The following is a 27,384-nucleotide window of genomic DNA, read 5'->3' on the forward strand; positions in this document are numbered from 1 at the left end:
CAGGGATACTAGTGGGAGGACTTCCGCAGGGCCTGCGCTGCAACTTCACCTATCTGTCTATGTTTCTAATGTTGTATTCTTTTTTATTTTTCCTTTACATTACTTTTTATATATGATTTTACTTTTATTTTATATTTTCAATTATAGATGACATACAATATTATATTAGTTTCAGGTGTACAACACAAGGATTAGACAGTTCTATAACTTACAAAGTGATCACCCCAATAAGTTTAGTACCTGTCTGATTCCATACATAGTTATGACAATATTATTGACTATATTCTTTATGCTACAATTTATATTCCCATGACTGGCCTATCTTTTGCTAAGAGTATATACCTGACAATTTTCCTGATTCCTCTCTTTTCTCCACCTAACCTCTTAGAAAAAAAATACAAAACCAAAAATCTGTTTTCCTTAGCACGTGGAAATGTTATCATCAGTGTTTATCTAGATATTGAGAAGGGGAGCTAAAGGGAACCAGACATTGAGTTTAATAAAATAGGGAACAGAAGCCTGCTTGCTGGCCAGGAAGCTACAGCTTCACACCTCAGGGGATTACAGCATTCTCCGCCAAGGGGGCTCACGCTCCTTCCTTCCCTCCTCCGGCACCAGCACCATAGGGGGAGGTGCTGGACCATCAAGGCCTGTCAGCCTAACTGGGGGATAGACCCTATCCAAAAGCCCATGAAAGTTTGGGAAGTTAATTGGTTCTTTTGAACAGGTACTTGGTCCATCCCAAGCCCAAACTAATTATAATCCCAGAGGAACAACGAAGTGCGTTCTCTCTCTCTCTCTCTCTCTCTCTCTCTCCCTCCCTCTCTCTCTCTTTCTCTCTCTCTCTCCTGGGTGCATTCACATGTCCTCTCTCCATAGCCATGTGGCTGTAGCAGCCACATGCCTGTGGCTGTGGGGACTCCACACACAGCCTCCAGAGAGAGGCTGAACACCACAGCACAGCAGTGGACTGCAACTGGAAACACGCGTTAAGCCGGCTGGATGCTGGACTGGACTGTATTTTGGTATGGCACAAAATCTCAGTACTTGGCCTCTTTCTGGCCCTGATGTTGTGGTGGGATGGAGGGAGATGGGACACTGGAAAATGAGGGGCAGTTTCTATTTCTACACTAACAAATTATCTTGCCACCCCACAATCTCTCAGGCATGGCTCCTTGGAATGTCTTCTTTGTGATCATGTGGCAGAACCTAATTCCCACTGACAACAGAAACATGTCATTCCCTTTCGTGAACATTTTTGTCATTTGTAGGATAAAGCCCAAATGCCCATCACAGCGTATTAGTCCCCAATCTTTCCATTCTTGGTCCTTGATTATTGTCCTCGTCTGTCCCCCATCTCTGCACACCCGGTCAGCCACCCTGAATGCCTCCTTCTGCCCACATTTCCCTTTCGAGCCCTTGCAGGCTGTTTTCTTGCTCAAAAATGCCTTCTCTGCCTCCTGCACTGACTACCTCCCCCCATCCATCCACTGCAGCTAGATTTATTTTCTGGTCTTCCAGCAACTGGGAATGGCTGGAAACCTAGGAGTGGTCCACTTCCTCTTTTCTCCTTAACCCCCTCCCCACCCTGCATCTCTTTCCAAATCCTGTTGATTCTACCCTCTTAACATCTGTAACTCTGGCCCCTCCTCTCCAACACTTTTACTAACAACACTGCAAATCTCTTCAGTAGCTCTATGTCTTCAGTCTTTCCCAATTCAATCAATTTGTGCTCCTTTCAGCAAATTTACCCATGTTGACCTCTTCCTTAAAATCTCTTGGGTCCCTAATGGTATTGTCCTTGGAGACTTCTCCAGCTTTATTTCCTACAGCTCGGGTACAGAGAGAAAGCAAACCCAGTGTTGGCCAAAGTCCTCTCTGTTCTGCACAGCCCCTTCTTCAGAGCTTGTGCAGGGCTAGCCTGGGGCAGTAGTTAAGAGCATGGCCTCTGGCACCAGACCACCTGGATTCTAGCCTCTGCTCAGCTGCTTGTTAGCTGGGTGCCCTTGGGTGAAACATTTAATCTTACTGTGTCAGTTTCATCATTGGTGAATGAGGGCCAAAGCTAGCCCTCATTCATAGGGTCGTTAGATTGTAAAAGTGTTACTGGATAGCGGCCTGGCCCTGAGTGGGTCTGCCTAGGGCCAGCTGTAGTGCTTGGGTTCTTGACTTTGCATAGGAAAGATTTTACAACATGAGTCCAGATGACCATGGGGATACATGTATTAAAGCTGGGCACAGTAAAACAAGGAAGGGATCAGCGTAGAAGAAGCAACGGGATAGTCCAGATTGGGCTGCCTTAGCTCCCTGGGAAGTCAGAGAAAAGGCAGCCTTGGGGAAAGGTTCAGGGGATAGCCTGAGGCTAGCTTAGGGGATGCATGCCTTTGGGGGAAGAGGTGAGGGTAGGAAAGAGGAAAGGGAGTGGAGTGGGCTGCTCCTTAGCAGAGAGTGAAAACTGGCTCCTTTGTCATAGGCTTTTATCTCTCTCTTCAAGGTGGGAACCTTAGGGGAAGTCTTAGGGGAGGGTTTCAGCAGACCGCATCAGTTTTCCAGGTGTGCCCTTCAGGGTCCTGGCCTCCTCTGATTGGTCAGTGCCAGGGCAAGGGGGTCCTTAGTCACTGCAGCTGGTCCTGGCATTGCCCACCTGGGTTTGCTGCTTTTCTGGGCTTAGAGCTGCAACACAGCTGAGGCCTAGATGTTATCTCTGGGGAGGCAAACTTTGTCTCTGGCTGTAAATTGCTCCACCAGTTTGTTCAGCTGTCTGCCTCAGTTTCCCTATTTCACTTGCCAAGGAATTTTCCTAGCTTCTTACCATCCTGTCTCAAAAGGTAGTACTGGAGAGTACTCAGAACAGTGTCAGGAACAGAGTAAATATTGTTTAAGTGTTAGCTGTTATGATTGACTGTTACATTTCATTTCCATCCTTAAAATTGGTTTCTTTTGTCCTCTTCTATTGTCTAGCATAATGCAGGAGAAACGGCAAGAGATGGGTTGTGACTAAGGCATGGGGAGTAGGGAAGGGCTTCAGGGGAAATGCTAGGAGACTGGGGACCAAGGAAACTTAGATATCTCAGGAAGTGTGAATTTGATATTTTTGTTCTCTGTAACCCATTTAATTTCAGTTTACAAAACTTGGCTGGTGGGAAAATCAGGGCCAAATAGTCTCCACCACCTCCCCTGTGCATGGTGGACACTATGATTTCCTATGCTTCACCAAGGAGTCTTTCTCCTTCCTTCAAAGTAATAATAATACCATGATACCATGAGAAGTATTGATCTTATTCCATCTCTCAGCTACTATATTTAGCAGCTAAGTTTTTCATTTAATCCATACATGAAGTGGGTACTACTGCTTCTGCATTTTATATGTGGGGAAACTGAGGCTGAGAGATGTTAATAGGACCTAAATCACAGCTTATTAAGAGATTTTCTTGTGCAATAACTATTAGAGCTGATAATATTAACTTCTGTGCCAGATTACTTTATAAAAGTGGATTTGTTACTTAATCAGAGAAATATCAATGGATTTGCTCACACGTGAGGCCCAGTGCTGGGCACTGGAAACGTAGAGATGAATATGGGCCGTCCTCGAACAGCAGCGTGGTGATTGCTGGGAGGAGATGAAGGAGGTTTGAGGGGAGATGAATGTTGATGGAATGAGCCTTGACTTGGGGTGTGAACACACAACACAGTGTCCAGATGATGTGTTATTGAATTGTGCACCTGAAACCTGTATAATTTTGTTAACCAGTGTCACCTCCCTAAGTTCAATGAAAAGAAGAAAATACATTTTGAAAAATATAGGTGATCCTTTTTCTCCAGGAACTCGTAACTGCCTTGTGGGTACAAACTAGTCAGCAGGCAGCAAGACAGAGGGTGAGAAATGCACAAAGTACTAGCGAGCAAGGAGAAGGAAGCACTAACTGCTTAAGGAGTGCGGCCCGGGGTCCAGGCACGGAGGTGGCAGCTGAATCTCAAGGCCTGTGATTGGGAGTGGTGATTACTTTACTGATACAGTTGGAAGCATAAGCATCAGTAGATGCAGAAGACATTTATTCTTTAATGCTTATCATGTAGAGTAAGTGAAAATAGGGAGATCCAAAAATAATCTGTATTTTAAAACTTGATTCAAATTAAAAAATACATGTATGTGTTTTAACAAAACACACACAGAGAAAAATGTTTGGCCAGTTATACATAAAAATATTGTTAGTGGTTACCTCTGAGTGATAAAACTTCAGGACTCTTTATGTATTTTTATTGTGGAGTATTCTTTTATTGTATAAATACATTTTATATGGTGAAGCATAATTTTATTGTGGAAATGTAAATTGGTAAAAACATTTTAGAAAACTATTTGTCATTATCTAATAAATTTGAAAATGTGCAGATTCTTCCATCCATAGGCAATATGCCGAAGAAACTCTTGCACATACTTATCAGATTTGTAAAGATGAATGTTCAGGCCGGCATTGATTGTAACAGCAAAAATGTGAAAAAACATATCCGTTTCTTTGTTGTGGGAACTAGTAAAAAAGGTTTTCAATAGAAATGTGGTTGAAAGCTTTCAAAATTGGGTTCTCATTTGTTAGTTGAAAAATAAATATAGGTATTGGAAATAACCTAAATACCCACTATTAAGGGAATAGTAACACGATCGATAATAATTAAATTGTGGTATACCTATAAAATTGAATATGACATAACTATATACTTCCATGGAGTTTTAAATGGAATGTGAAATGCTTATGAAAGAATGTGAAATGTAAAGGCAATATAAACATTATCATGTAACAAATCCATAGATAAAATGCTGAAAGAAAATACACCTAAATCTTAACAATAGTTACTGCTAGTTTGTGGGATTATGAGTGATTTCCTTTATGTTTTACACTTTTTGGGGTGTAGTCTAAATTTTCCAACATAAGAATGCATTGCTTTTTAAAAATAACAGCTTTATTAAGCTATAATTCACATACTATATAGTGCAACCATTTAAAACATTCTGTGTTCAATTTAAATTACACAATTCAAGGTTTTGTTTTGTTTCGCATATTCACAGAGCTGTGCAACCACTGCCACAGTCTAATTTCAGGACACTGTCATCATCCCCAGAGAAGCCCGGCACGCATCAGTGTTCACTCCCACCCCCCTCCGGGCCATCACTAGTTTACTTTCTATCTCTATAGATTTGCCTGTTCTGGCTGGTTTATATAAAAGGAGTCATTCAACATGTACCTTTTTGTGTTTGGCTTCTTTGATGCAGCATAACATTTCAAGTTCACCCATGTCATATCATGTGTCAGTATTTTATTTCTTTTTATTGCCAGATAATATTCCATTGTATGAATATTCCACGTTTTATGAATCCATTCATTAGTTGATGGAATTTGTTTTGTTTCCACTCTTTGGCTATGATGAATAATGCTGCTATGAACATCTTTATACAACTTTTTATGGACATAAATACCTAGGGATAGAATTGTTAGGTCATGTGGTAAGTTTGCTTAGCATTTTGAGGAACTGCCAAACTATTTCCCAAAGTGACTGCAGCATATTACATACCAGCAATACCCAAGGTTTCCAGTCTCTCCACATCTGTGTCAACCCTTGCTCTTATTTGATTGTAGTGATCCTAGTGTGTGACAAGTGGCATCTCACTGTGGTTTTGATTTGTATTTCTCTAATGGCAAACATGAATATCTTTTCTTGTGATTATTGGCCATTTGTATGTCTTCCTTGGAGAAACGTTTACTCAGATGCTTTGCCCACTTTTTAATTGTGTTGTGTTTTATTGAATTGTAAGAGTTCTTTATGTATTCTGAATACAAGTCTCCTTATCAGACATATGATTTGCAGGTATTTCTCCCATTTTGGGGTTGTCCTTTCACTTTCTTAATGGTACCAATTAAACAAAAAACATTTTAATTTTGATGAACTCCAATTTATCTAATTTGTTTGTTATCCATACTTTTGGTAGTCTATATGAGCAAAGATTTACTTTTATCTAAACTTCTAAGAGTTTTATTGTTTTAACTCTTACATGTAAGTCTATGATCCATTTTGAATTAAATTTTGTTTATTGTGTCAGGAAGGAACCTAATTTCATTCTTTTGCATGTGGGTACCCAGTTGTTGCAGCACCATTTGTCAAAAAGACAATTCCCTATTGAATTGTCTTGGCATCCTTGTTGAAACTCAATTGATTATAAATATAAGGGTTTATTTCTGGAGTCTCAATTCTACTCCGTTGATCTGTCCTTATGCCAGTACTACACTGTCTTGATTAGTGTAGCTTTTGTTTTAAGTGTTGAAATCTGGAAGCGTGAGGTCTTCAACTTGGATCTTCACTTTCAAGATCGGTTTTGCTATTCTGGGTCCCTTACGTTTCCATGCATTGCTTTTATACTCAAAGGGGAAAAGATTTTTAGAAAAGGGAGAAAGGACAAGAGATGTTGCTGAAGGACTGGGAAATCTCCTTTGTGTTTTCTGAGTGGCATTGGGCAGTACACCTTTTTTCTTGGGCAGGGGGATTTTTCTCTCCTAAATTTTGTCCTGGTCATAGATCCGCCCCCCCCGCTCCGCCCCCACAGTTGATGAACAATGTGCAGGGTATAGATTTAGCTAAGGCCTCATTTCCTACCTTGAATCACTTGGCTGGGTGAGGGGTTCTTTCCACAAAGGGGCTCCCACAGCATCCTAATTTAGGGTTTACTACTAGCAAAGTATTATCACACTCTATTGTTGTGGCCTCTACACTGTTTTTATTGCAATCTCATCAGCAAATCACTTTTGAGTGTGTATTTTGCATTTTCATTTTGAGTATACAAATATATGCATATTATTCATTTGTAAAATGTATATATACACTATGATCATTACGTGTATTAAAAATATAAACAAAACAGAAATTTTAGAGAATGAGATAAAAATGATTACAAGTAGTTTTCCTACACTTCATAGGCTTTTATATTCTAGAGATTGCCTCTTAGATCTTTCCTATTTACTTCCTGTGTTCCCAACACTCAGCCAAGGGCTGTGTACATAGCAGAAGCTCAATGTCTGAGGTGCAAAAGGGCAATTTCAGATATCGTACTATTTCTATTAATACCCACAACCTCTATTTCTAGGTTTTGCATCCTGTAATAAAGGTTCTGCATCTATCACCTGCTAGGGTCAATTTATGAGGAAGCTGTGGACTCCTCATCTCCCCTTGTTTTCTCTTTTACCTTTGATTACACTTGGCTGACTTACTTCTTTGGAAAACAGCATTCATATCATCCTTCACTATACTCTTCATCAAGAATAGAAAGCAAACTCTTTAATTTGGATGTATTACGGGTGGGTGTGAACAAAGGGCAAGGGAACTCTTGGGTGTGAGAGTCAGGGTGAGCTTCAAGAAGCTGGATTTTGAAGGGCCAGTGGAAGTTAGCTAAATGAGGAAGGGAAGAAGGAGGTCCCAGCTGAACCGCAGGAGCAAAGGCAGGAAGATGGAAGAGGACCTAGCATACTGCAAGCTAGGGTTGGGTTTGGTGTAGCTGAACCCAAGGGGTAGGGGCAGTTGCATTCCTGTTTTAAAAGATCCCTCCAGCAGCTCTGTGGAGCATTGAGTTTTGAGGCTGGAAGTCGGAGAAGTTGCTGGTTGCGTGGAGAGTACGGCACAATTATAATTAGAGGATAGATACCTCTGGCCTTAGGAGTCCAAAGAGAAGCAGGTAAACTCTTCATGCTCTGGCTGCATTCTTTTTTAGGATCTCAAAGCCCATTTTTATTTTTTTTTTTCGATCCAAGGTTGTTGTTGCCCGTTCCCTTTGTTTTCCAAGAAACACTTACTTATACCTTCAGTGAAAAATCAGTGTATTTCCGGGGAATCCTGGGGGCTTGGTGTGTTCTGTTTTTGCCTTCCTTCGAGGCCTGCAGCCACAGGAAGATGCTGAGGTGCATTTCTGCACAGGTTTTGTCAAGCCAGGGCTTGGTTGAAGGTTTCATCCCACCCCCGTCCCAATTAAATGGAACTACGCATGCAGATGAAGGTTCAAACACATCCTGCCAGAAAACCGCCTCGGGATATCAGGAACCCCGAACCTACTGCCAAGGGCGTGTCGAGGCGGGGCAGGCCGCCCCAGTCACCGCCCACCGCCTTTCGGGATCACACCCTTTCCTGGGGAAGGAAGGGGCAGGACAACCCCAGCGACCTCTCGTAGAGGACCCTGCGCGGGGTGGGTCGAGACCGCTTCCAGGCGCAAGGGGGCGGGGCCTCCCTGATGGATTCTGTCGGTGACGGCGCCAGGCTCCGCCCCTCCGGGAAGAGGGGGCGGGCGGCGCGGGGCGAGCGCGCGAGCAGGGCCGGAGCCCGCCTGGGAGCCCGTGGAACCCAGCGCAGCCAGCGGAGCGCCTTGGGCGGCGGCGGCGCGCGCGATGGCTCCGGCCGCGGACCGTGAGGGCTACTGGGGCCGCACGACCTCCACGCTAGACTGGTGCGAGGAGAACTACGCGGTGACCTGGTACATCGCTGAGTTCTGTGAGTGCGACCTCCGGCCCCGGGCCCCGGCCTGAGGCGGGAGGGCGGGAGAGAGGGCGCCGGGCTGCGAGGGAGACGCCGTGTGAGGAAGGGTGAGGGCGGACCTGGCAGCCAGGGAGGCAGCAGGCCCGGCCGCGGGGAGTGGAGTGGGAGCCCTGGCCGGGAGGCAGGAATGGAAAGGCTGCGGATGGAGGGACCGGATGGGAATCGAGTGTGTCGCCGAGGACGCCGGGGTCCGGACGTGTTGGGGGAGGGGGGGACACCTGCTCCTACTGTTGCTGCCACCACCCTAAGGGCACAGAAGGGAACAGATCTCCGTTTAATCTCCCCTCCCCCATACGTGAGAACTCTAAGGTCCTTGCTTTCCTCGTTCTCTGTTAATGTTAGACCTCTTTGGTCACCTCCAGGAAACGGTTTGGGTCTCAACCCCCTACCTCCATTCCCTCCCACCTCGGACATCTTCAAGTACCTGAGCACAACTATTAAACTCTCAGCTTGCACCAGAGGTAGAAGGCAGAGCATCTCATTAGTCTCTACCTTCCGGCTGGTGCCAGGGTCCCAAGAACACAAGGGACCAAGTGCCTTCTGCTCTGCCCCCTCTCCGACTGCCTAAAGGTTAGGGGTCATCCGAGAACACTGCTATCCCTGATTGCACTTCATTCAGCTGCTGCCCCTAACGGGCACCACTGGCCCCCCCGGCCGTGTGTGTTTCCCCAGATGAGCATTCCTGCCAGACTAGGAGAGCACAGGGAGGGCACAGGGAGAGCACAGGAAGAATCGGACACTTCTCTTTCTGTTGTTTACTTTGGTCATGTTTTGAGAGCACAGCGATTGATACTTCTTCAGGCACCTGCTTCTGGCGAGGGATAGAGAATATTTTTTGTCTATTACTTGCTTCTTTTCATTTGCTCCACGTTCTCAGGACATGGAGCACACTTTTTAGCTAACCTTCCCATTGTTGGGTCCTTCTCCCAGACTGTTTTTGACTTATAGAAGAGAGGGAAGGCTTTCCTACCAGCTGATCCTATTTATTTCGGTTTCCAGTAATTGGCTAAGTTTAAAAAAAAAAGGAGGTAAACAGAACTCGTGCTGAAGTTTTAGGACTTTGGTACCATTCCCTTTATACCACGATTGAGGCTGAGATATTTCCTGAACTACTGGTTTAAATTAATATTTTAAAAATAATGGTGAAAATGTGGGCCAAGGAATCATTTGTAGGGTAAGTACTTGGCAGTTTAAATGTTGGCAAAGGAAGCGCTTTACCGGTTTCTTTGATGGTGTTGGCAGGCCTGCCCCTGGTCCAGAGGAGGTCCATGAGGGAAGGGATGTAAAACCATGCTCTCTGAACTGGAGATGGAAGAGAAACTCCAGGGTCTTCAAAAGTTAGATGGGCTGTCATACAGAGTTAAACTTTCAGTAGTTCCTATAATCTGGAATTAGCACCTGTGGGTGGAAACTAACTGTAAGGAGAGATTTTACTTCAACATAGGCAGTTTTTTATCTAAAGATGGGGCATCCTGGAATGGGTTGACTCCTGAGGTAGAGGACGTTTTGACACTGAAAGTGTTAAAACAGACATTGCTTAACTAACTCAAAACATGAATATTTTAGGGGGAATTGTTTGTTTAGTAGAGAAAAGGGTGGGTTGGCTTTAGTTGGCCTTTAGGTTCTTTTCATCTTTATGGGTCACTCACTATAGGTAGTAATGACTCTTAGTTTAGAACCAAGGGTTAGAATGAAAAGAGAAAACTGACAGTTAAGTCATGTGAACTAGATACTACTGTTCTGGCAGATAGCTCTGAGAAATGGGAAATGGCTTTAGTTATTAATGTCCTTAGAAGAGGAAGCTCTGAGCAGACTGCAGGGAGGGTTTTGACATAGGAATCGGGGGTTGCAAGAAGATGATGAGTGAATGTTGGCCACTCTTTGCACATGCACCTTGGGAGAAAAAAATGACCTGGAGGAAGTTGAGGTCAAGTTTTCTTACCCAGCAAGTGAACTATATGTTGATTAATAATGGTGTTTTTAAAACAAGTGCAACTTTGTCATCATTCTAATATTTAAACTAATGATACAAACATTGTGGATAGTAATAATAGTGACAATAACTATATCTAAGTGCCTCCTATGTACCACACTTTCCGGAGTGCTTCATATATTTTATCTCTTTTGGTCTTTACCGTAACTCCAAAAAGAAGGTATTATTATCCTCATTTCACAGATTAGGAAATTGAAGTAAGTAGTAAGGTTGTACTCTAAGAAGGAAGGTTGCAAAGAGTGGTGTGGAGGTAGTATTCAAGTAGAGGTCTGACTCCAGAGCTACTATACCATGTTACTTCTATCATATTCATTGTTAATTAATATTCTCCATGCAAGGGATGAGGACAAGCATGAAATAGTATACTATCACAAAGGGAAAAGAGAATAACTATTCAAGATTCCTATCTTTCAGCATTACAGTGGGTGTGTTTTGGATAACATAAAGATGAGTTTAGGGAATTGCATATTCAGATATGGCAATGGGTCTTAGAAGCTATCTTCTTAACATCAGCCAAGTTGAATTCAAATTTCTTTTCTGTTTGAGCAGATTATAAGGACCAGGGGAAAGGGTAGAAGATTTTAGTTGTAAAATAATAAGCACCTTGATGTGCCAGAAGTTATACGTACAGGTAGTCCTCACTTTGTAACACGTTGTGCAACATAAATGACAACATAAGTAACCATGCAAGTTAAAACTGGCAAAGTGATCTTAATTAGTGGGAAAAGTTACGATTGTTCTGTGACCTTTAAACATTTTTGTCATACATTATAAACCCTTTTTTTGTTGGTTATAAATATATAGAAAAATGAAAAAGATAGTAAAACTAATATTTATGTAGTACATTGAGGATTAAAATGTTTTATTTTTTTGTTAAAGAACTTAAGGGTAGCTTGAACAGTGCCTGCTTTCTTGTCTTATAACGTGTGATACGGAAGGAGTATTTTTTCTATGCCTTGTTGAATTGTTATACTCCTTTCTAAGTTTGAATCAGCTCCCAGCATTTTATTCTTTGTACTTTCCACATTGTAAAACAGCTCTGAGGGTTCCTTTAATATTAAGTTTTTTGCTGGTGTCCCTTCTGGTCCATCTTCATACTTTTCTCACAACCATTTTCTTTGTGTCATTTATTTGTGTCAATAAGTTTGCCTTCACTAAGTTCCTCTGCTTGCATACCTAGAGTCTTTCAAACGACAGTGGGGTCAACATTGTCATGGTCATCTGTTTCTTCTATCACTCTGTGGATGATTGGAATTTCACTTCTAACATTGTCACTTTTGTTTCTTTGCTGTACTTTCATCATTGTTGGCCTGTTCTCTCTTTTGATTGTTCATTTTTGCAAAATGTCACATACATTCATCACCAGGAAACAAGGAGGCAAGTCAACTACATGCTTTGCTATCTGCACAAGAACTGAGTAACAGATGTGCAGTGACTAATCACCGAGCGGCTTTGCCCTGATGTTTTATCCCTAGTTAGTAGTTTCAGCAGAGAGATATGTTTTATCCATAGTTAGCAGTTTAGGCAGAGAGAGATTTTTCTCTCAGCACTTTGAAAATATTATTCCATTGTGTCCTGGCTTTTATTGTTGCTGATGAGAAGTTCTCCAACAGCCTAATTGTTGTTCCTTTGCAGTTTATTTTGTCAAATCCACCAACAGACTATGAAAGAAGTGACTTGGTTAATCACTGATGATGATGTGCTTCTATTATTTACATGTGATTTGCAGACTGAAGGTCTAGTAGCAAAGTTTGTAGTGCTATGTTTAATTACTCACAGTTAATATACTGTAAGTAACTGAAATTTGAATTGTGTTGTTGGGGGATTGGTATTAACTAAACTGTGGTGACTGAAATTTGTGCATATGAGGACCTTGCCAAGTGAAGACTGCTTGTGTAATTCTAATCTTCAGGACATTCCTAGGAAGTAATAAGTAGATGATGTTATATTCCCCTTTTTTAGCTGAGGATACTGAGTTTTAGAGAAGTAACCTGCTCAGCATCATACAGCTATTAAGTGGCAGAAATAGTATTCAAATATAAGTCTCACAGCTCTTTCTAGCAAGACATACTGTCTACAGGAAGTGGAGTTTCAGGTGTAGTTGATTTCGTGGAAGAAATATTACCTAAAGGGAAATGGAAGTGAATGCTCTGCTTTAATTATGGCCTTTGAGCAGAATTACCTAGCGAAAAAATTTTCAGAATGTCTTGTTTGTTCAGCACATAGTTGTTGAACACTTTTTTTTAGTCATTGACTCAGAGTGCAAAACTATGTGAAGATACTCTGATCAAGGTAGCTAACAGGCTAGCAGGAGTATAAACAGGTAAGTTCAAATAGGCATTTCCTATTTTCAAGGGAAATGCATTACTAAAAATGTATTTGAAAGAATGTCCAAGAATTGACATATTATGGAGGGTTTATTTATCGGAAAGCTAAAATATATTTTAAAATTCGTAACTGTGGGTTTTATAGGGGTTATAAAAGCTAGATAGTTGCTGTCCTTTCTCACAAGCTTGCTACCCCTCTTCCCATCCTTTTCTCAGGAATTGGGCAGAAGAAAAGCAGGGCAACCCTTACTTTTTCGACCTTTATTATGAGATTCATTTAGGTGGGGCAAAGGGGTCTTTTTTTTCTTGCCACTGCCACACAAGACCTGAGAGGCTTCAACCAGCTGCCTCTGCCATACACACGATGCCATTCAAGGCATCTAGCTGCTCATAGTTCATTGCTGCCTTTCTTTTTCTTTTTAAATTTTTTTAGGTCCCTTTCCACTCTCTTTTCTCTGCCTAAACTGCTAACTAGGGATAAAACATCAGGGCAAAGTCTGTTGGTGATTAGCCACTGCACATCTGTTGTTCAGTTCTTGTACAGATAGCAAAGCATGTAGTTGAGTTGCTTCTTCTAATTTATTATTATTTCTACATAAATTGTAATTATGAATGTATTTACCCCATTTTAATTAATCAAAGGCACATATAACTGTCAGTCAGAGGAGATCTAGTCACTGTTATCACACTGTATTGACCTACACTCACTGATTACCTTAATGTATTGACATAATTGGTATAAGTTCAGAGCAGAGCTGCATAATATCTTCACTGCATCCTTACTGTGAATAAATGTGATTTTTGAAATATTGAAAATAGCCAATAGAAATAATAATAGCCAACACTGTGGGCACTTAGTGTGCAAAGCTCTCATGTATCTTATAAGAACCTTTATTGTAATCCTTATAACAACCCTTTTAAGTTAGATTCTGTTAGTACTATTTTATAGATGGGGAAATTTAGGTTACAGAGGGGTTAAATAATTTGTGCAAAGTTTTCCACTTTGGCAAGAGGCAAAGCAAGGATTTGAATTCACAGAATCTGACTCCAGAGTACATTCTCTTTTCTCTTTCTTATTTACTTTTCAAATTAGCTTTGTTAGGTATAATTTACTTACAATAAAATGCATCCATTTGAAGCATATAGTTTGTAAAACTTTGCGAGGTGTATACATCTGTGCAACCATCCCAATCAAGTTGTAGACTATTTCTATCACCTGGAAAGAGTCACCTAGCAGATCACTGATTTGTAACCATGTGGTATACTGCTTGATCTCTGAGTTGTAGGTACTATTAATAATCCTAATTTTGCAGTTGAAGACATTGATGTTTATGAAGGTTAAGCAACTTCTTCTAGGTCACACACTGTTAAGTGTGTTAAGTGGCAGAGCCTAAGTGATCCAGGGGCCATTTGGTTCCAAAGTTATGCTCTTAACTACCTTACTATCTTGCCTCCCTGGATTACCACTTTTCAGACTCCAAGGGTCCAGGAGCCTCTGGTTGGGAACTAGTGGTGAAACCTCATTTTACACATAAGAAGGAAGATCTTGAGAATTGAAGTGATTTGCCCAAGATTATGTTGCAGATTAGTGGTGAAACCTACGCCAGAATCCACATTTAGTAGTTTCTCAGTATGGGAAATGGTTGAGCTGAAGAGGAGGATGTCAAATGTTGTTGATACTATATTGTTAGTGACTTTAATGTGCACGTGAATTACCTAGAGATCTTGTTAAAATGTGAATTCTGATTCAGTAGGTCTGGAATGTGGCCTTAGATTCTGCATTTCTTATAAGCTATCAGGTAATTCCAGGGCTGCTGGCCTGGAGACTGTATATAAGAAGCAAGGCTTTACAGTTCAGGAAGCATTTTTAATTCCTTTTTCTTGTGAGGTGTAGATGGTATCTCTGTATGCAAGGAAACCACATTCTAAAGGATAATGACTTGTTCAGGGTCACAGGGCTGGTACTGGAACCTAGGTTTCTAACTTTAAAAAAACGAAGTTAGGTGTTCATTCCCCACACCATACCCCACCCCCAGCAACAGGCTGAAAATACCGCATCTGGAGGAAAGTTAGAAAATGATTGTCCTGGGCAATCCGCAAAATTGGAACTTAAAATTGAACTAACTGCATTTTCATTTCAGAAAGTTTTCAATCTTACATGCTTCTAATACCTTAGCTAAGCTCAAACCAAACACCTTTTAGACTTAAGTCTATAGTTTACTAATTAGAGTTTAGTAATACTCGAAGGCTAATTACATTTTGAAGTCTTATCTTGACTTAGCATTTGCTCAGGTCATACAAGATATTAACTAGGAAGAATTGTTATTTGGTAGCCCATGTTGGAAGAAAAGATTGACTTTTTTTTTTTAATGGAAGAGTAATTCATGTGTGGGTAAATAAGGAGAACAAATAATCTCATAACTTGGGGAACTCTCCTGAGCTGGAATAAATAGAATAGTAAAGATTTAAATGAAAGTCTGACCTAGTACATTATTATTTCAGATTAAAGTTTTAAGTTATTTCTTTGATTTTTGGCTCTACCCTTGCCCTTCTGTCAACTGTTTACAGTCAGGGGGGAAAATACCTCACTTGGAGACTTAGGCAGTGTATGGAGCATTTATTTTTTATTTTTATTTTTTATTGTATTTTATTCTTCTGTTGTTCCCACTTTTTCCCTGCTTGCTCACCTCCACCCAGCTGCCATCCATGCCCCCCTTCCCACCATTTAGGCCATTACCACATGGTGGTTTGTGTCCATGGGTCATGCATATATGTTCTTTTGCTAATCCCTTCTCCTTCTTTCATTTAAAATAAGTAAAAGCATTACCCTGGCCGAGTGGCTCAGTTGGTTGGAACGTCATCCTGTTGAATTACTGGTCGGGGCACATATCAAGGTTGCAGGTTCTGTTCCTGGTCTGGGCACGTATGGGAGGCAGCCGATCAGTGTTTCTCTCCCCTGCTTCCCCTCTAAATATCAGTTAATAAACTTTAAAAAAATATTTAAAAAAGAAGTAAAGGCATTGAAGAAACATTTTAGGACCCTGAAAAATGATGGAGCCCCAAAGAGACAGCAAAAGCAGTTTATGGTGACATGAAAGTCCTACCTGTTTTACTTGAGTTCAGCATGAAGATTTCTACCTGAACTTTTTATTGAATCTTATGACTTTGGGCAAATCACTTAATTATTATTTGTATCAACTTATTTTCTATGAAATGAGAATAATGATATTTGGCAGGGTTATGAGAATTAAATGGCATGATACCTGTGTAAGCACACAGTGCAGTGCCTGGTAAAATTAGGTGCTCAGTAAATATTAGTTGAATTGGGACCAAAATAATTAAAAAAAATAAATCATGCTTTGTTATAGTTGTGGTGTCCTTATCTGTGATGGTTAGTTTCATATGTGGGCTTGGCTAGACTCTAGTATCCAGTCATTTAATCAAAGACTAATCCAGGTGTTTTGTGAAGATATTTTGTCATGTGCTTAGCATCTACAATCAGTTGATTTTAAGTCAAGATTACTCTCAATAAAGTGGCTAGGATTCATCCGGTCAGTTGAAGGGCCTCAGGATCAAACACTGAGTTTCAGGGGTATGGAGCAGGGAGAGTAAATCTTTATTTGGTGAGGCCTCTTACTGGACTCCTCACCTTAGTGGATCTTTCTTCCTTTCTCCTTTCTTCATTCTCTCTTTCATTTGTGTGTGAATATATAGTGAATATACCAGATATTTTAGGTGTTTTCAGTGGGAAGGTCAGCTGGAGTAACAGATGCCATACAACCTTTACCTAATTGCTTTTGCGCTGTTCCCTTTGTCACTTGTAGCTACATTCTCTCAGTCAGTGGATACCTCTTTATACCTTGACATATTACTCCTTCAGAATTAGTTTCTTCTGTTTCTCTTTAAAGACTTTCTATTGACTAAAGGATAAAGGCCAAATTCTAAACAGGGCATGAAAATCTTTTTTAAAAAATGAATATTTTCACACATACAACAAAGTTGGAAGAATTTTGCAGCGAATATCTGTTCACCTACCTGGATTCTACTATTAACATTTTGCTATAATTGTTTTATCACTTTTCTATCCATTTATCTATTCCTTCTCTCCATCTATCACTTCACATTATTTTTTAAATACATTTCAAAGTAAATTTACAGACATCTGTACACTTTCCCTTAAGTACTTCAACATATCACTAAAGTTCAATTATTTGTTTTTTTTTCCTTTTGGTATAAAATTTATATTCAGTGTAATGCACAAATCTTAAGTGTACATTTGCTCAGTTTTGAGAAATACATACATCTGTGCAACCAAAACCCCTGCTAAGACATGGAACATCACCATCCAGCAGGAAAATTCCTCATACCCTTTTCCTGTTAATCCCCACCTCCACTTTCCCTCTTTCCCCCAGGGGCAAAAATGGTTCTGATTTTTCCCCCCAGGTGTTTTGTGAAGGTATTTTGTCATGTGCCTAACATCTACAATCAGTTGATTTTAAGTCAAGATTACTCTCAATAAAGTGGAGATTTGCCAGTTCTAGAACTGCATGTTTGTGGAATCATATAGTATTAACTATTTGGTGTAAGGCTTCTTTCACTCAGCATAATGTTTTTCAGATTCATCCTGTGTCATTGCATATATTGGTGATTCCTTTTTATTGGTTAAGTAGTGTTCCACAGTGTTTTATTTTCCTTTTGCTGGACACCAGGCTGTTTTCAAGTTTTGGCAATTATAAGTAAAGCTGCTATGAACATTTTTGTAGAAGCCTTCTTGTGTATGTGTATTTTCATTTTGCATAGGGTAAATACCTAGGATTGGAATAACTGGGTGACAGGGTAGGAAACTGTCAGATTCTTTTCCAAAGTGTGTGTGTGTATTCCTCACTAGAAACTATTTTTATTGATTTTAGAGAGAGAGGAAGGGAGAAAGGGAGAAACATTGATGAGAAAGAGAAACATCAATGGGTTGCCTCCCCTATGTGCCCTGACTGGGGATAGAACCCACAACCAAGGAATGTGCCCTTTCCCAGGATTGAGCTCACAACTTTTTTGTGTACAGAACAATGCTCCAACCAAGGGGAACCCCTGCCCAGGGCTTGTTTGTGTCTTTTACATACACAGCACTTGAGCCACATTCTTCCCAACATTTGGTGTCAGTCTTTTTAATTTTAGCCATTGTGGTGAATATGCAGTTGTAGCTGTTATGGTATCCAGTTTATTCTGAACTCTTTAGTCTTTCTTCTTTCCTCCCTAAGTTCTCTGCTTATACTGTATTCCTGCCAAAACAGACTATTTACATTTATACTTACACTCCTGTGCACTTTTCTTTGTTCATGCTGTTGCCATGAGAGATAGTAATAAATTATTTTTTAAAGCCATGCAGTTATGGGGTGGTTGTTATTCAGCAGTAGGTCACTGAACCAGTGTCTGAAGTTGAGTTTGAAACAATTTTGATTTCCTGTTGTGTAAATGCAAGAGTATACCAAATTACACAATACCTTTTATTTTTAGATGATAAGACTTTAAACATAATAAAGTTTCATACTTTTATGGCCCTTCTATCTGAAGACTTTAAAGAATTTTATGTGTTTCATTTGTTTCTGTAATTTACTCATGAGACTCAAAAGAGGTGTTTTAGCCAATGAAAGTAAATACTTCAGGTTGAAATAATTCAGTTGCAGAGCTAGAAAAATCTTTGGCTTATTCTAGGTGTTCACTCTTGCTCTTAAAGTTCTTTAACTTTTCAGAGCAAGCTGCTTTTAATAGCAAGTAGGCAGCCTGGATAGAGCCAGAACAGAACGGAACTCCAAAATTGTGGGTGTTAAGATCTAGGTACTGCTCCAAGAACTATTTTTATGACTGACGTTCACTCATTTATTCATTCATACACAATGATAAGGAGAGATTCTAGATAAGATAATGTTCCTAAAATAAAATATTACCTGGTGGGTAACAGTTATACCCCCTTGCCCCCACTTTTTTTTTTAAGCAGACAGGAGGGCATGTCTGCTTTGTTGTCTGATATCCTTTAGATCACTGGAGTTGATTCAGCTAGTCTTGCCGATCAGATATTATATATTCTCCGTTCTTTCACTTCTCTAGGAATGTCAGACCTAAAGCTTGACAATTGAAGAGAATTATGACTCTGATAAAGAAGCACTATACTTTGGTTAAGAGCAGTCATTAAATAAAGATCTAGCTATCCTTAATTTCATATTTATCATTTCCTAGATTTTTACCACTTATGCACTCCTAAAAATACACTGTTTAGGTTTGCTTGTTTTATATTTTATATTTTAAGTGAAATTGTCCCTTATAGATATTCTGCAACTTGCTTTTTCACTCAAATTATGGTCCTTAGTATTACACATGTTCCTGAGAATTGTCTGTTGGTGGGTATGGGTACTTATATATTTATTTTATGTGGATATTTATTTTTATGTTGTTTAGAATTCTACTGTATTAGTATATTTATCCATTCTTCAGTTATTGGATGTTTTGTTTCCAGGTTTTGCTATAAAAGATAATGCTGTGAACGTTCTTGTACCTCTTGCGGCCCACACAAATGTCTAAGAATGTCAGTGTGTGCTTAGGAGTGTACTTGTTAGATTGTAGGGCATGCCTGTACTCAACTTTTACTAGATCAGAAGTAGCTTTTTGGATTCATGACCCCTTTATACATTTAAAATTTATTGAAGACACTGAAGAACTCTGATAAATCAGTTGATATTTACTATATTAGAAGTTAAAATTGAAAACATTTAAAATCTTTATTAATCCATTAAAGATTCATGCTTGTGAGAAATGGGATTTATCTATGCTGTTATATCAGTAGTTTGTTCCTTTTAGTTGTTGAGTAATGTTTCATTGTATGAATATTATCATAGATTGTTTATCCATTCTCCTATTGATGGACACCTGGGCTGTTTCTAGTTTTGGCTATTATGAATAAAGCTGCTATGAACATTATTATATAAGTCTTTCTGTAAACACATGTTTTCACCTTTCTCGGGTAAATTCCGAGGAATGGAATTGCCAGATAATAGGGTTAGTTTATATTTAGTTTCATAAGGGACTGCGAGACATTTTCCCCAAAGTGATGTACCATTTTTCATGCCCATCCTGGAAGTTTTAGGTATTCTATATCCTCAGCAACATTTGGTGTTGTCATTGTTTTTAATTTTATTCATTCTGGGCTCATAGTTTTAATTAGCTTTTACCTGATGACTAAAGATGTTGAGCACATTTTCATGTGCTTCTTGGCCATTAGAATATCTTTTTTTGTGTTACATGCCTTTTCAAATCTGTTGCTTAAAAAAAGTTATTTTTTATTATTGAGTTGTAGGGGCTCCTTGAATATTCTCGATGTAAGTTCTTTTATTGGATGGATGTTTTGTGACTATTTTCTCCCTGTTTATATTTTGTCTGTTCATTTTCTTAGAGGTGCCTTAAAAATATTGTATTATTCATTTATTTATTTATTGAGAGATGGGCAGAGAGAGAGGAAGAGAGGGAAAGAAGCGTGTGTACTAGAGAAACATCTATTGGTTGTCTCTTGCATGCCCAAAACTGGGGATCTGGCCTGTATCCCATGTATACAATACACCCTCACTGGGAATTTAACCTGGGACCTTTTGGTTTGTGGGACGACACTCAACCCACTGAGCCATGCCAATCAGGGTTAGATGTGCCTTTTAATGAAAAGAAGTTTTAAATTTTGATTTGTCAGCTTTTTCTTTTATGGTTATTTCCTTTCTTATCCTATCCACAAACCTGTGTGCCCTCCAATTGTGAAGATATTCTTCCGTGTTCTCTTCTAGAAGGTACATAGTTACAGCTTTATATTTTGGTCTGTATGCATCTCAATTTCATTGTCATGTGTGATGTGAAGTAGGGATTGGGGTTTACTTATTTCTCATATAAACATCTAGTTATAGCATCTTTTGCTGAAAGACATTTATTTCCTTATTGGATTGCTTTCACTCTTTTCTCATAAATCAGTGGACACTACATAGTGGTCTGCTTCTGGGCTCTCTATTCTGTTGATCTATTTGTATATCTTTATACCATTACCACAAAGTCTTGATAAATACAGCTTAATAGTATATGTTGAAGTCAAATACTATAAGTCTTTCAGCTTGGTTCTTTTTGAAGATTGTTTTGGATATTCTAGTTCTTAAGTATTTCCATATACATTCCATATACATTTTGGATATTCTAGTTCTTAAATATTTCCATATACATTTTACAGTCAGCTTGTCAGCTATGGTGGTTTTAAAAGATGTACACAAATCCTTTGCTTTTCTAGTTCTATTCTTTTAAAGGTTACTTAGAATTTTTTAAAAGGCATATTTGACTTATTAATTTGACTCAAAACTTATCTTTTCTCTCCTTTTAGACAAAAAACCTACTTTAACTTTGAATATGCTCCTCCTAACTTATATACTATTGTTGTGCAGCATTTATTTCTACCTTGTATTAGTCTTCTTTGCTGTATAACAAATTACCAAAAACTTAGTGGCTTTAGTTAACACATTTATAATCTCACTCTTTCTATAGGTTAGGAGTGTATGCCTGGCTTATCTGGGTTGTTTTTTTAAAGCATGTGATTTTTTTTTTAAACTATCTTAATTTTTTTTCCATTTCTTTTTAATTTTATTGTTGTTCAAGTACAGTTTTCTGCCTTTTACCGCACCTCTCCCTGCTACCCCAGCCATCACCACCTCCCTCCCCTGATTCCACCCCTCCTTGGTTTTGTCCATGTGTCCTTTATAGTTGTTCCTGACAACCCTTCCCCCTCATTTTATCTGGGTTCTTTGCTTAGAGTCTCACAAGATCACAGTCATGGGCTGCAATCACGGTGTTAGCTGGTGCTGTGGTCTCATCTGAGTTTGAATAGGGAAGACTCCTATTAGCTGAATTGTAATTTTTTCTGTGGTTGTGTGAGGAGGCAAAGCGTGTTTACCTACGTCTTCATCTTGACTGGAAATCTGGATAGTTACTTTTCTATTTCACTTAGCTACTCAGTGGATAGCCCCTCAAGCATCTCAGTTTTATGATCTCAGATCCAATTCCCATCCTTGCATGGTCCAAGGCCTCATCTATTCTTGTGTGAACATTGAAACTCAACCCCCTGTGGTACTGTGACCAGCAAGTCACTGCCCTGCCTCTTCCTGCTGTAGGTTAACCCTCTGGGAATTACCTTCAGTCTTTTGGGAGCTCAGCTGTGCATTTGAAAACATATTTATCAAATTTTATCCAGCATATTTAGGCATTTCTAAAGAGAGGATTTGGGGGTCGTCTGCCATTTCTTGACTTTCTTTTAGCTAAGGACTTACATATTTCAAAACTGGAAATACTGTTTGCTGTGTAATATATAAATGTGTGTACTTACAGGTATATAAAATAAGAACTTAAGCTCATCAGTATTGGCACATGTGGAATACAGAGGATAGTGTATGAAGATTTTTACAGTCTCTAGCCCTTGATGACTTTTCTGATCTAATTGCTTGCTTTTGCAAACATGTGCACTTTATACGTCAACAGTCTGATTCAGCTTTCATTTCTTGAGCACGGTGCAGCTTCGTGGTCTTGTGTGTTTGCACACATTATCTTTTCTGGCTGGAATGTCCTGCTTTATCCCTCTCATTTCTCTTTGTGTGGTTAATTAAGCGTTTTTTTTTTTTTCTCTGCTAAATTCACCTTTTCTCTTGAGTATTTTTAATTATTATGTTTTTCATTTCTAAAGGTTCAGTTGTTTCTTTTTCAAAGCTGCCTGATAATTGATAATTTTTTCTTCCTTATTGTTCTTTTCTTTTATTACTTTAAACTTATCAAACATACTTATTTAATATTCTATTTCCATTAGTTTCAGTGTCTTTCATCTTTGCTTGTCTGTCTTTGTTGCTTGTTGTTTTACTGATTTTTTCTTTACGGCTGCATGTTTTCTCATGTGCTCTTGTGATTTTTGACCATGAGTTTCTTCTTCTGGGGACTTGGGAAATCTTTGAGACCATTTTAGATCACAAGGTCTGTGAGGTCAAGGGCTCTAGGGTCTTGTTCATTATTGTATCCCAGTGCTTGTTACAGTGCTTGTAAGTGTATGAAGCTTTCAATAAGTATTCATTGAATGAGTGATGTGTATATACTTCACACAGTAGTGTACTTACTTGTGTGCATGTCTCTTTTGTCCAGTAGATTGGTATTACCTCAGTTAAAATTTTTTTTAGCTTTACCTCTGTATCCACAACACTTAGCACAGTGTAGATTAAGTTCTCAATAAATGTTACTTAAATTAGTGGGGAATGGCTTGGCATATTCTACCCATTGTAATTTATAGAATAAAAAAAGATTTATTTTTGCCTGGTTGTCATTCTGAAGCCATTTTGATAAAATGGAGAATACCAAATAAATGGTGAGTCAATTCAGATAACTAGTAGTATGTTTTGGTCATGACCCATTAAAGCAGAATACTTTTCCAGACTGAACTTCAAAAGCAGAACTTTAAGTCCATATTCATTGAAGGCTAATCATATCATCAACTATTCAGTTGCTTACTGACTACAAAGTATTTAACCAACAAATATTTACTAAATACCTACTGTATGTGTATTACTTTGCAAAGTTGTATGCTGGACTTTTTCCTCAATAGGTTATGTTCTACCTAGGGTATAAGTATAGACAGTAGAAAAGGTAAATAACACAGAAGACAAGGGGTTCATTACAGCAGTGAAGGAACTGTCTTTAGACAGTATCATTTCTTTAGTCATACAGATGACAAATGAATAAATTCTATAGAGGTTCAGATGTGTTTAGTATAGTAGCCAGAATTACATGGTTTGAATGCCTCTTAAGAATTATTAGTATAGACCAAACATTAATGATTGTGACTCTTTTGTCTTCTTTCTTCTCTCTTGCTTCTTCTTTTTGCATGATGTGGTAGGAGGCACACAGCTTGTTAAAGGGAAATGACATGAGATTGAATCTAGGTATTCCTGCTTAGGAGCTGTATGATAATTAGGCAAGTTTTGTAATCTTGCTGTAGCTCAGTTTCCTACAGCAAGAATAATGCTGTTTCCTACAGCATTCATAAAATAAGAATGATAAACCCACCTCACAAAGTAATTAAAAAAAGATTTTGTTTATTTACTTTAGAGAGAAGGGAAGAGAGGGAGGAAGAGAGGGAAAGAAACATCAATGTGCAAGAGAAACATCAATCAGTTGCCTCTTACACACTCCCATCTGGGGACCTGGCCTGCAACCCAGGCATGTGCCATGACTGGGAATTGAACCAGCAAGCTTTTGGATCTCAGGCTGGTGCTCAGTCCACTCAGCCACGCCAGCCAGGGCATGAAGTGATTTTTTGATATTAAAAGAGATTATGTAAATAAAGTCACTAGTTTGGTTTAAGGCATTTAAACTTAATAGATGTTAATACTCTTTTGCTTTATTTTTAAAATTATTTAATATGTTTAACTTTTTATCTTCATCCTAGTTTTTTATTTATCTAAGATTCTATTTATTTATTTTAGAGAGAGGGGAGGTAGGGAGAAAGAGAGGGAGAGAAACATCAATGTTAGGGAGAAACATTGATCAGCTGCCTCTCACATGTGCCCCAACAGGGGATCTGTCCCACAACCCAGGCCTGTGTCCTGAGCAGGAATCAAACCATTGACCTCTTGGTTCACAGGCCTGCACTCAATCCACTGGGCGACACCAGCCAGGGCTGTTTGTTGATTTATTGATGATAGCCATTCTGACAGGTGTGATATGACATTTCATTGTGGTTTTAATTTGCCTTTCTCTGATCATTAGTGACAGTGAGCATCTTCCCATATGTCTATTAGCCATCTGTATATCCTCTTTGGAGAATTATCTATTCAGGTCCTTTACCCATTTTTAAATTGGATTGTTTGGGTTTTTGGTGTTGAGTTTATCAAGTTCTTTTTTTTTTTGATAAATGTCTTTTTTTTAAGATTTTATTTATTTATTTTTTAGAGAGGAAAGGGAGAGAGAGAGAGAGAAATATCAATGTATGGTTGCTGGGGGCCATGGCCTGCATCCTAGGCATGTGCCCTGACTTGGAATCGAACCTGCGATGCCTGGTTCGCAGCCCAAGCTCAATCCACTGAGCCAGGGCAGAGTTTATAAGTTTTTTATAAATTTTGGATATTAACTTCTTATCACATGTATAAATGGTGAATATGTTCTCCTATTCAGTGGTTCATCTTTTCATTTTGTTGCTGGTTTCCTTTGCTGTGCAAAACCTTTTTAGTTTGACGTAACCCCACTTATTTATTTTTTCTTTTGTTTCCCTTGCCTGAGAAGATATACCAGAAAAAATACTGCTACAAGAAATGTCTGAAATTTTATTGCCTATCTTTCCTTGTAGGATTTTTATTGTTTCAAGTCTTACATTTAAGTCTTTAATCCATTTTGGGCTTTCTTGTATGTGGTTGTACAAAGGTGGTCTAGGTTCATTTTTTTTTGCAAACGTCAGTCCAGTTTTCCCAACACCATTTGTGGAGTAGACTGTCTTTACCCCATTGTATTTTCTCGCCTCATTTGTCAAATATTAATTGACCATAAAAACATGGGTTTATTTCTGGGCTCTCTATTCTATTCCATTGATCTATAGATCAGTTTTTATGCCAGTACCATGCTGTTTTGATTACCATGGCCTTGTGATATAGTTTGATATCAGGTAGCATGATTACTCCAACTTTGTTCTTTCTCAAGATTGCTGTGGCTACTTGGGTTCTTTTGTGATTCCATATAAATTTTTGGAATATTTGTTCTAGTTCTGTGAAATACACTGCTGATATCTTGGTAGGAATTGTATTGATTCTGTAGATTGCTTTGGGTAGTAAGGACATTTTAACAATATTAATTCTTCCTATCCATGTAATAAAATAAATAAAATCACTAACATGGTCTCGGGCATATCAACTCAATAGAAATTAGGACTCTTGCCTTTTAAAAATTATTTGTGTAATTTTTTGCTTTCATTCTCTCTTTAAATAAAATCAAAATTAAGTTTGAACATTAAAAATTCATTATTTTGGTTAAAGGTTAATGGGAAAGACCATGGAAATATTTCAGTTATATATGTGTGTGTGGGTGTAACAGCTGCTATTTTAGTTGGATCACAGAGAAACCTTTGTTTGCTACACTTGTCTTCGCTGACCTAAGTCATTTTCTCTGGTTTTCTTTAAGCAGGCTTTTTTTCAGAACTTTAAAAGCTGACACTTAGGCAGTGAATACCCAGGATAAAAGTCTTGGTCCAGTGGAACTTGGTCCAAAGGATTTGGGTAGAACTAGGAGTTTGATTTAAATTGAACACTGTTTGAGAATGAAAGTTAAGTGAAATGTATTCAGAAACCTATTTTTTATTTAATGTGTTCTTTTGAAACAAATATTTAGTTGCTTACACTGTTAAAGGATGAGATACTGCTAAACATTAACAATTAAACGTTTTCAAAGAGAATTCCACAGCACAGATAGCTTTTCTTGTTTAGAAAATACAAGTCTAAATTTAATTATTTGTTTTCATTATTCGTGTTGATCTGGAGTCTGACTAAAAGAAATGAATGATTTTTATTTGCCAAAAAGCTGTTTGAAATTACGAGGTTAAATATATGTAACTCAATAAATATTTAAGAGACATTTATAATCATCAGTTAGGAAGAGAATAAAATCACCACTAAGGCAGTTAAATTATTTAACTTCAATGTTTTAAGTTATTATTATGATGAAATAAGCAAATGTGTTACTTATTTTTATTTTGTGCATTTTTTAAACAAAAAAATTGAAACGGGACATTTAAATTGAAATCAGTACAAGAATAAGAGCAGTAGTTTACAAAGTGGAAAGACAGTAGATTAGTACATTGCACTTGAATCCTGACTTTGCTTTGTACAAGCTATGTGTGATCTTGTATGTATTGGGACAAATTACTTAGTTTGGATTTCTGCTTTCCTTAGCTGTCAAATTGGTTTTTGAAATAGGGTTGAATAATGACCTTGTATACTCTGAAGTACCATAAAAATACTGGTTAATGACTTTCTTCAGAATTTAAAATATCAGATCATACAATTAAATTCAGACTTTTTTCATCCATGAACTGAAAAAACATTCATTTTTTTTGCTTTGAAATGTCTCATGTTTTCACAAAACTGTAAGCTTTCCCTAACACAGTGCCTAAACCCCTTAATATAATTGTGAAGAAATGAATGTGTTCAACCTTTTGGCATCAATATTATATATTATAATTAACCTCCTTAATAAATAGATGAATGCAGATGCCTTTGTGACTTGTTTCAGTAAGCCTCATCAGGATACAAAGATACTACATTAAACCTTGTAAGTACAGCAGAGGCGTGTAATTGCTGCAGACTTTGGAGGCAGCTCATACAATTGTTAGGTTGGGTCCCATTTCTGTCCCTTACTGATTTTGGAACTGTGGACAAGTCATTTAGTCTTCTGAGCCTGAGTTTCTCT

General features: G+C 38.6%; 1 protein-coding gene across 1 annotated transcript in view; it reads left to right on the forward strand.

Annotated features, from left to right (window-relative positions):
- The first annotated feature begins 8,288 nt into the window (after positions 1-8,288).
- The window catches only part of ACER3 (alkaline ceramidase 3), a 126,741-nt gene continuing 107,645 nt past the window's right edge, over positions 8,289-27,384 (forward strand). Inside the window, exon 1 of the mRNA XM_045817961.1 lies at positions 8,289-8,520. Within this exon, the coding sequence (XP_045673917.1) occupies positions 8,418-8,520 (103 nt within the window). The 5' untranslated portion in view covers positions 8,289-8,417. The remainder of the gene's footprint in view (positions 8,521-27,384) is intronic.

Source organism: Phyllostomus hastatus, unplaced genomic scaffold (assembly GCF_019186645.2).
Source record: "Phyllostomus hastatus isolate PE091 unplaced genomic scaffold, TTU_PhHast_1.1 phas_scaffold_317, whole genome shotgun sequence".
NCBI classification, from domain to species: domain Eukaryota; kingdom Metazoa; phylum Chordata; class Mammalia; order Chiroptera; family Phyllostomidae; genus Phyllostomus; species Phyllostomus hastatus.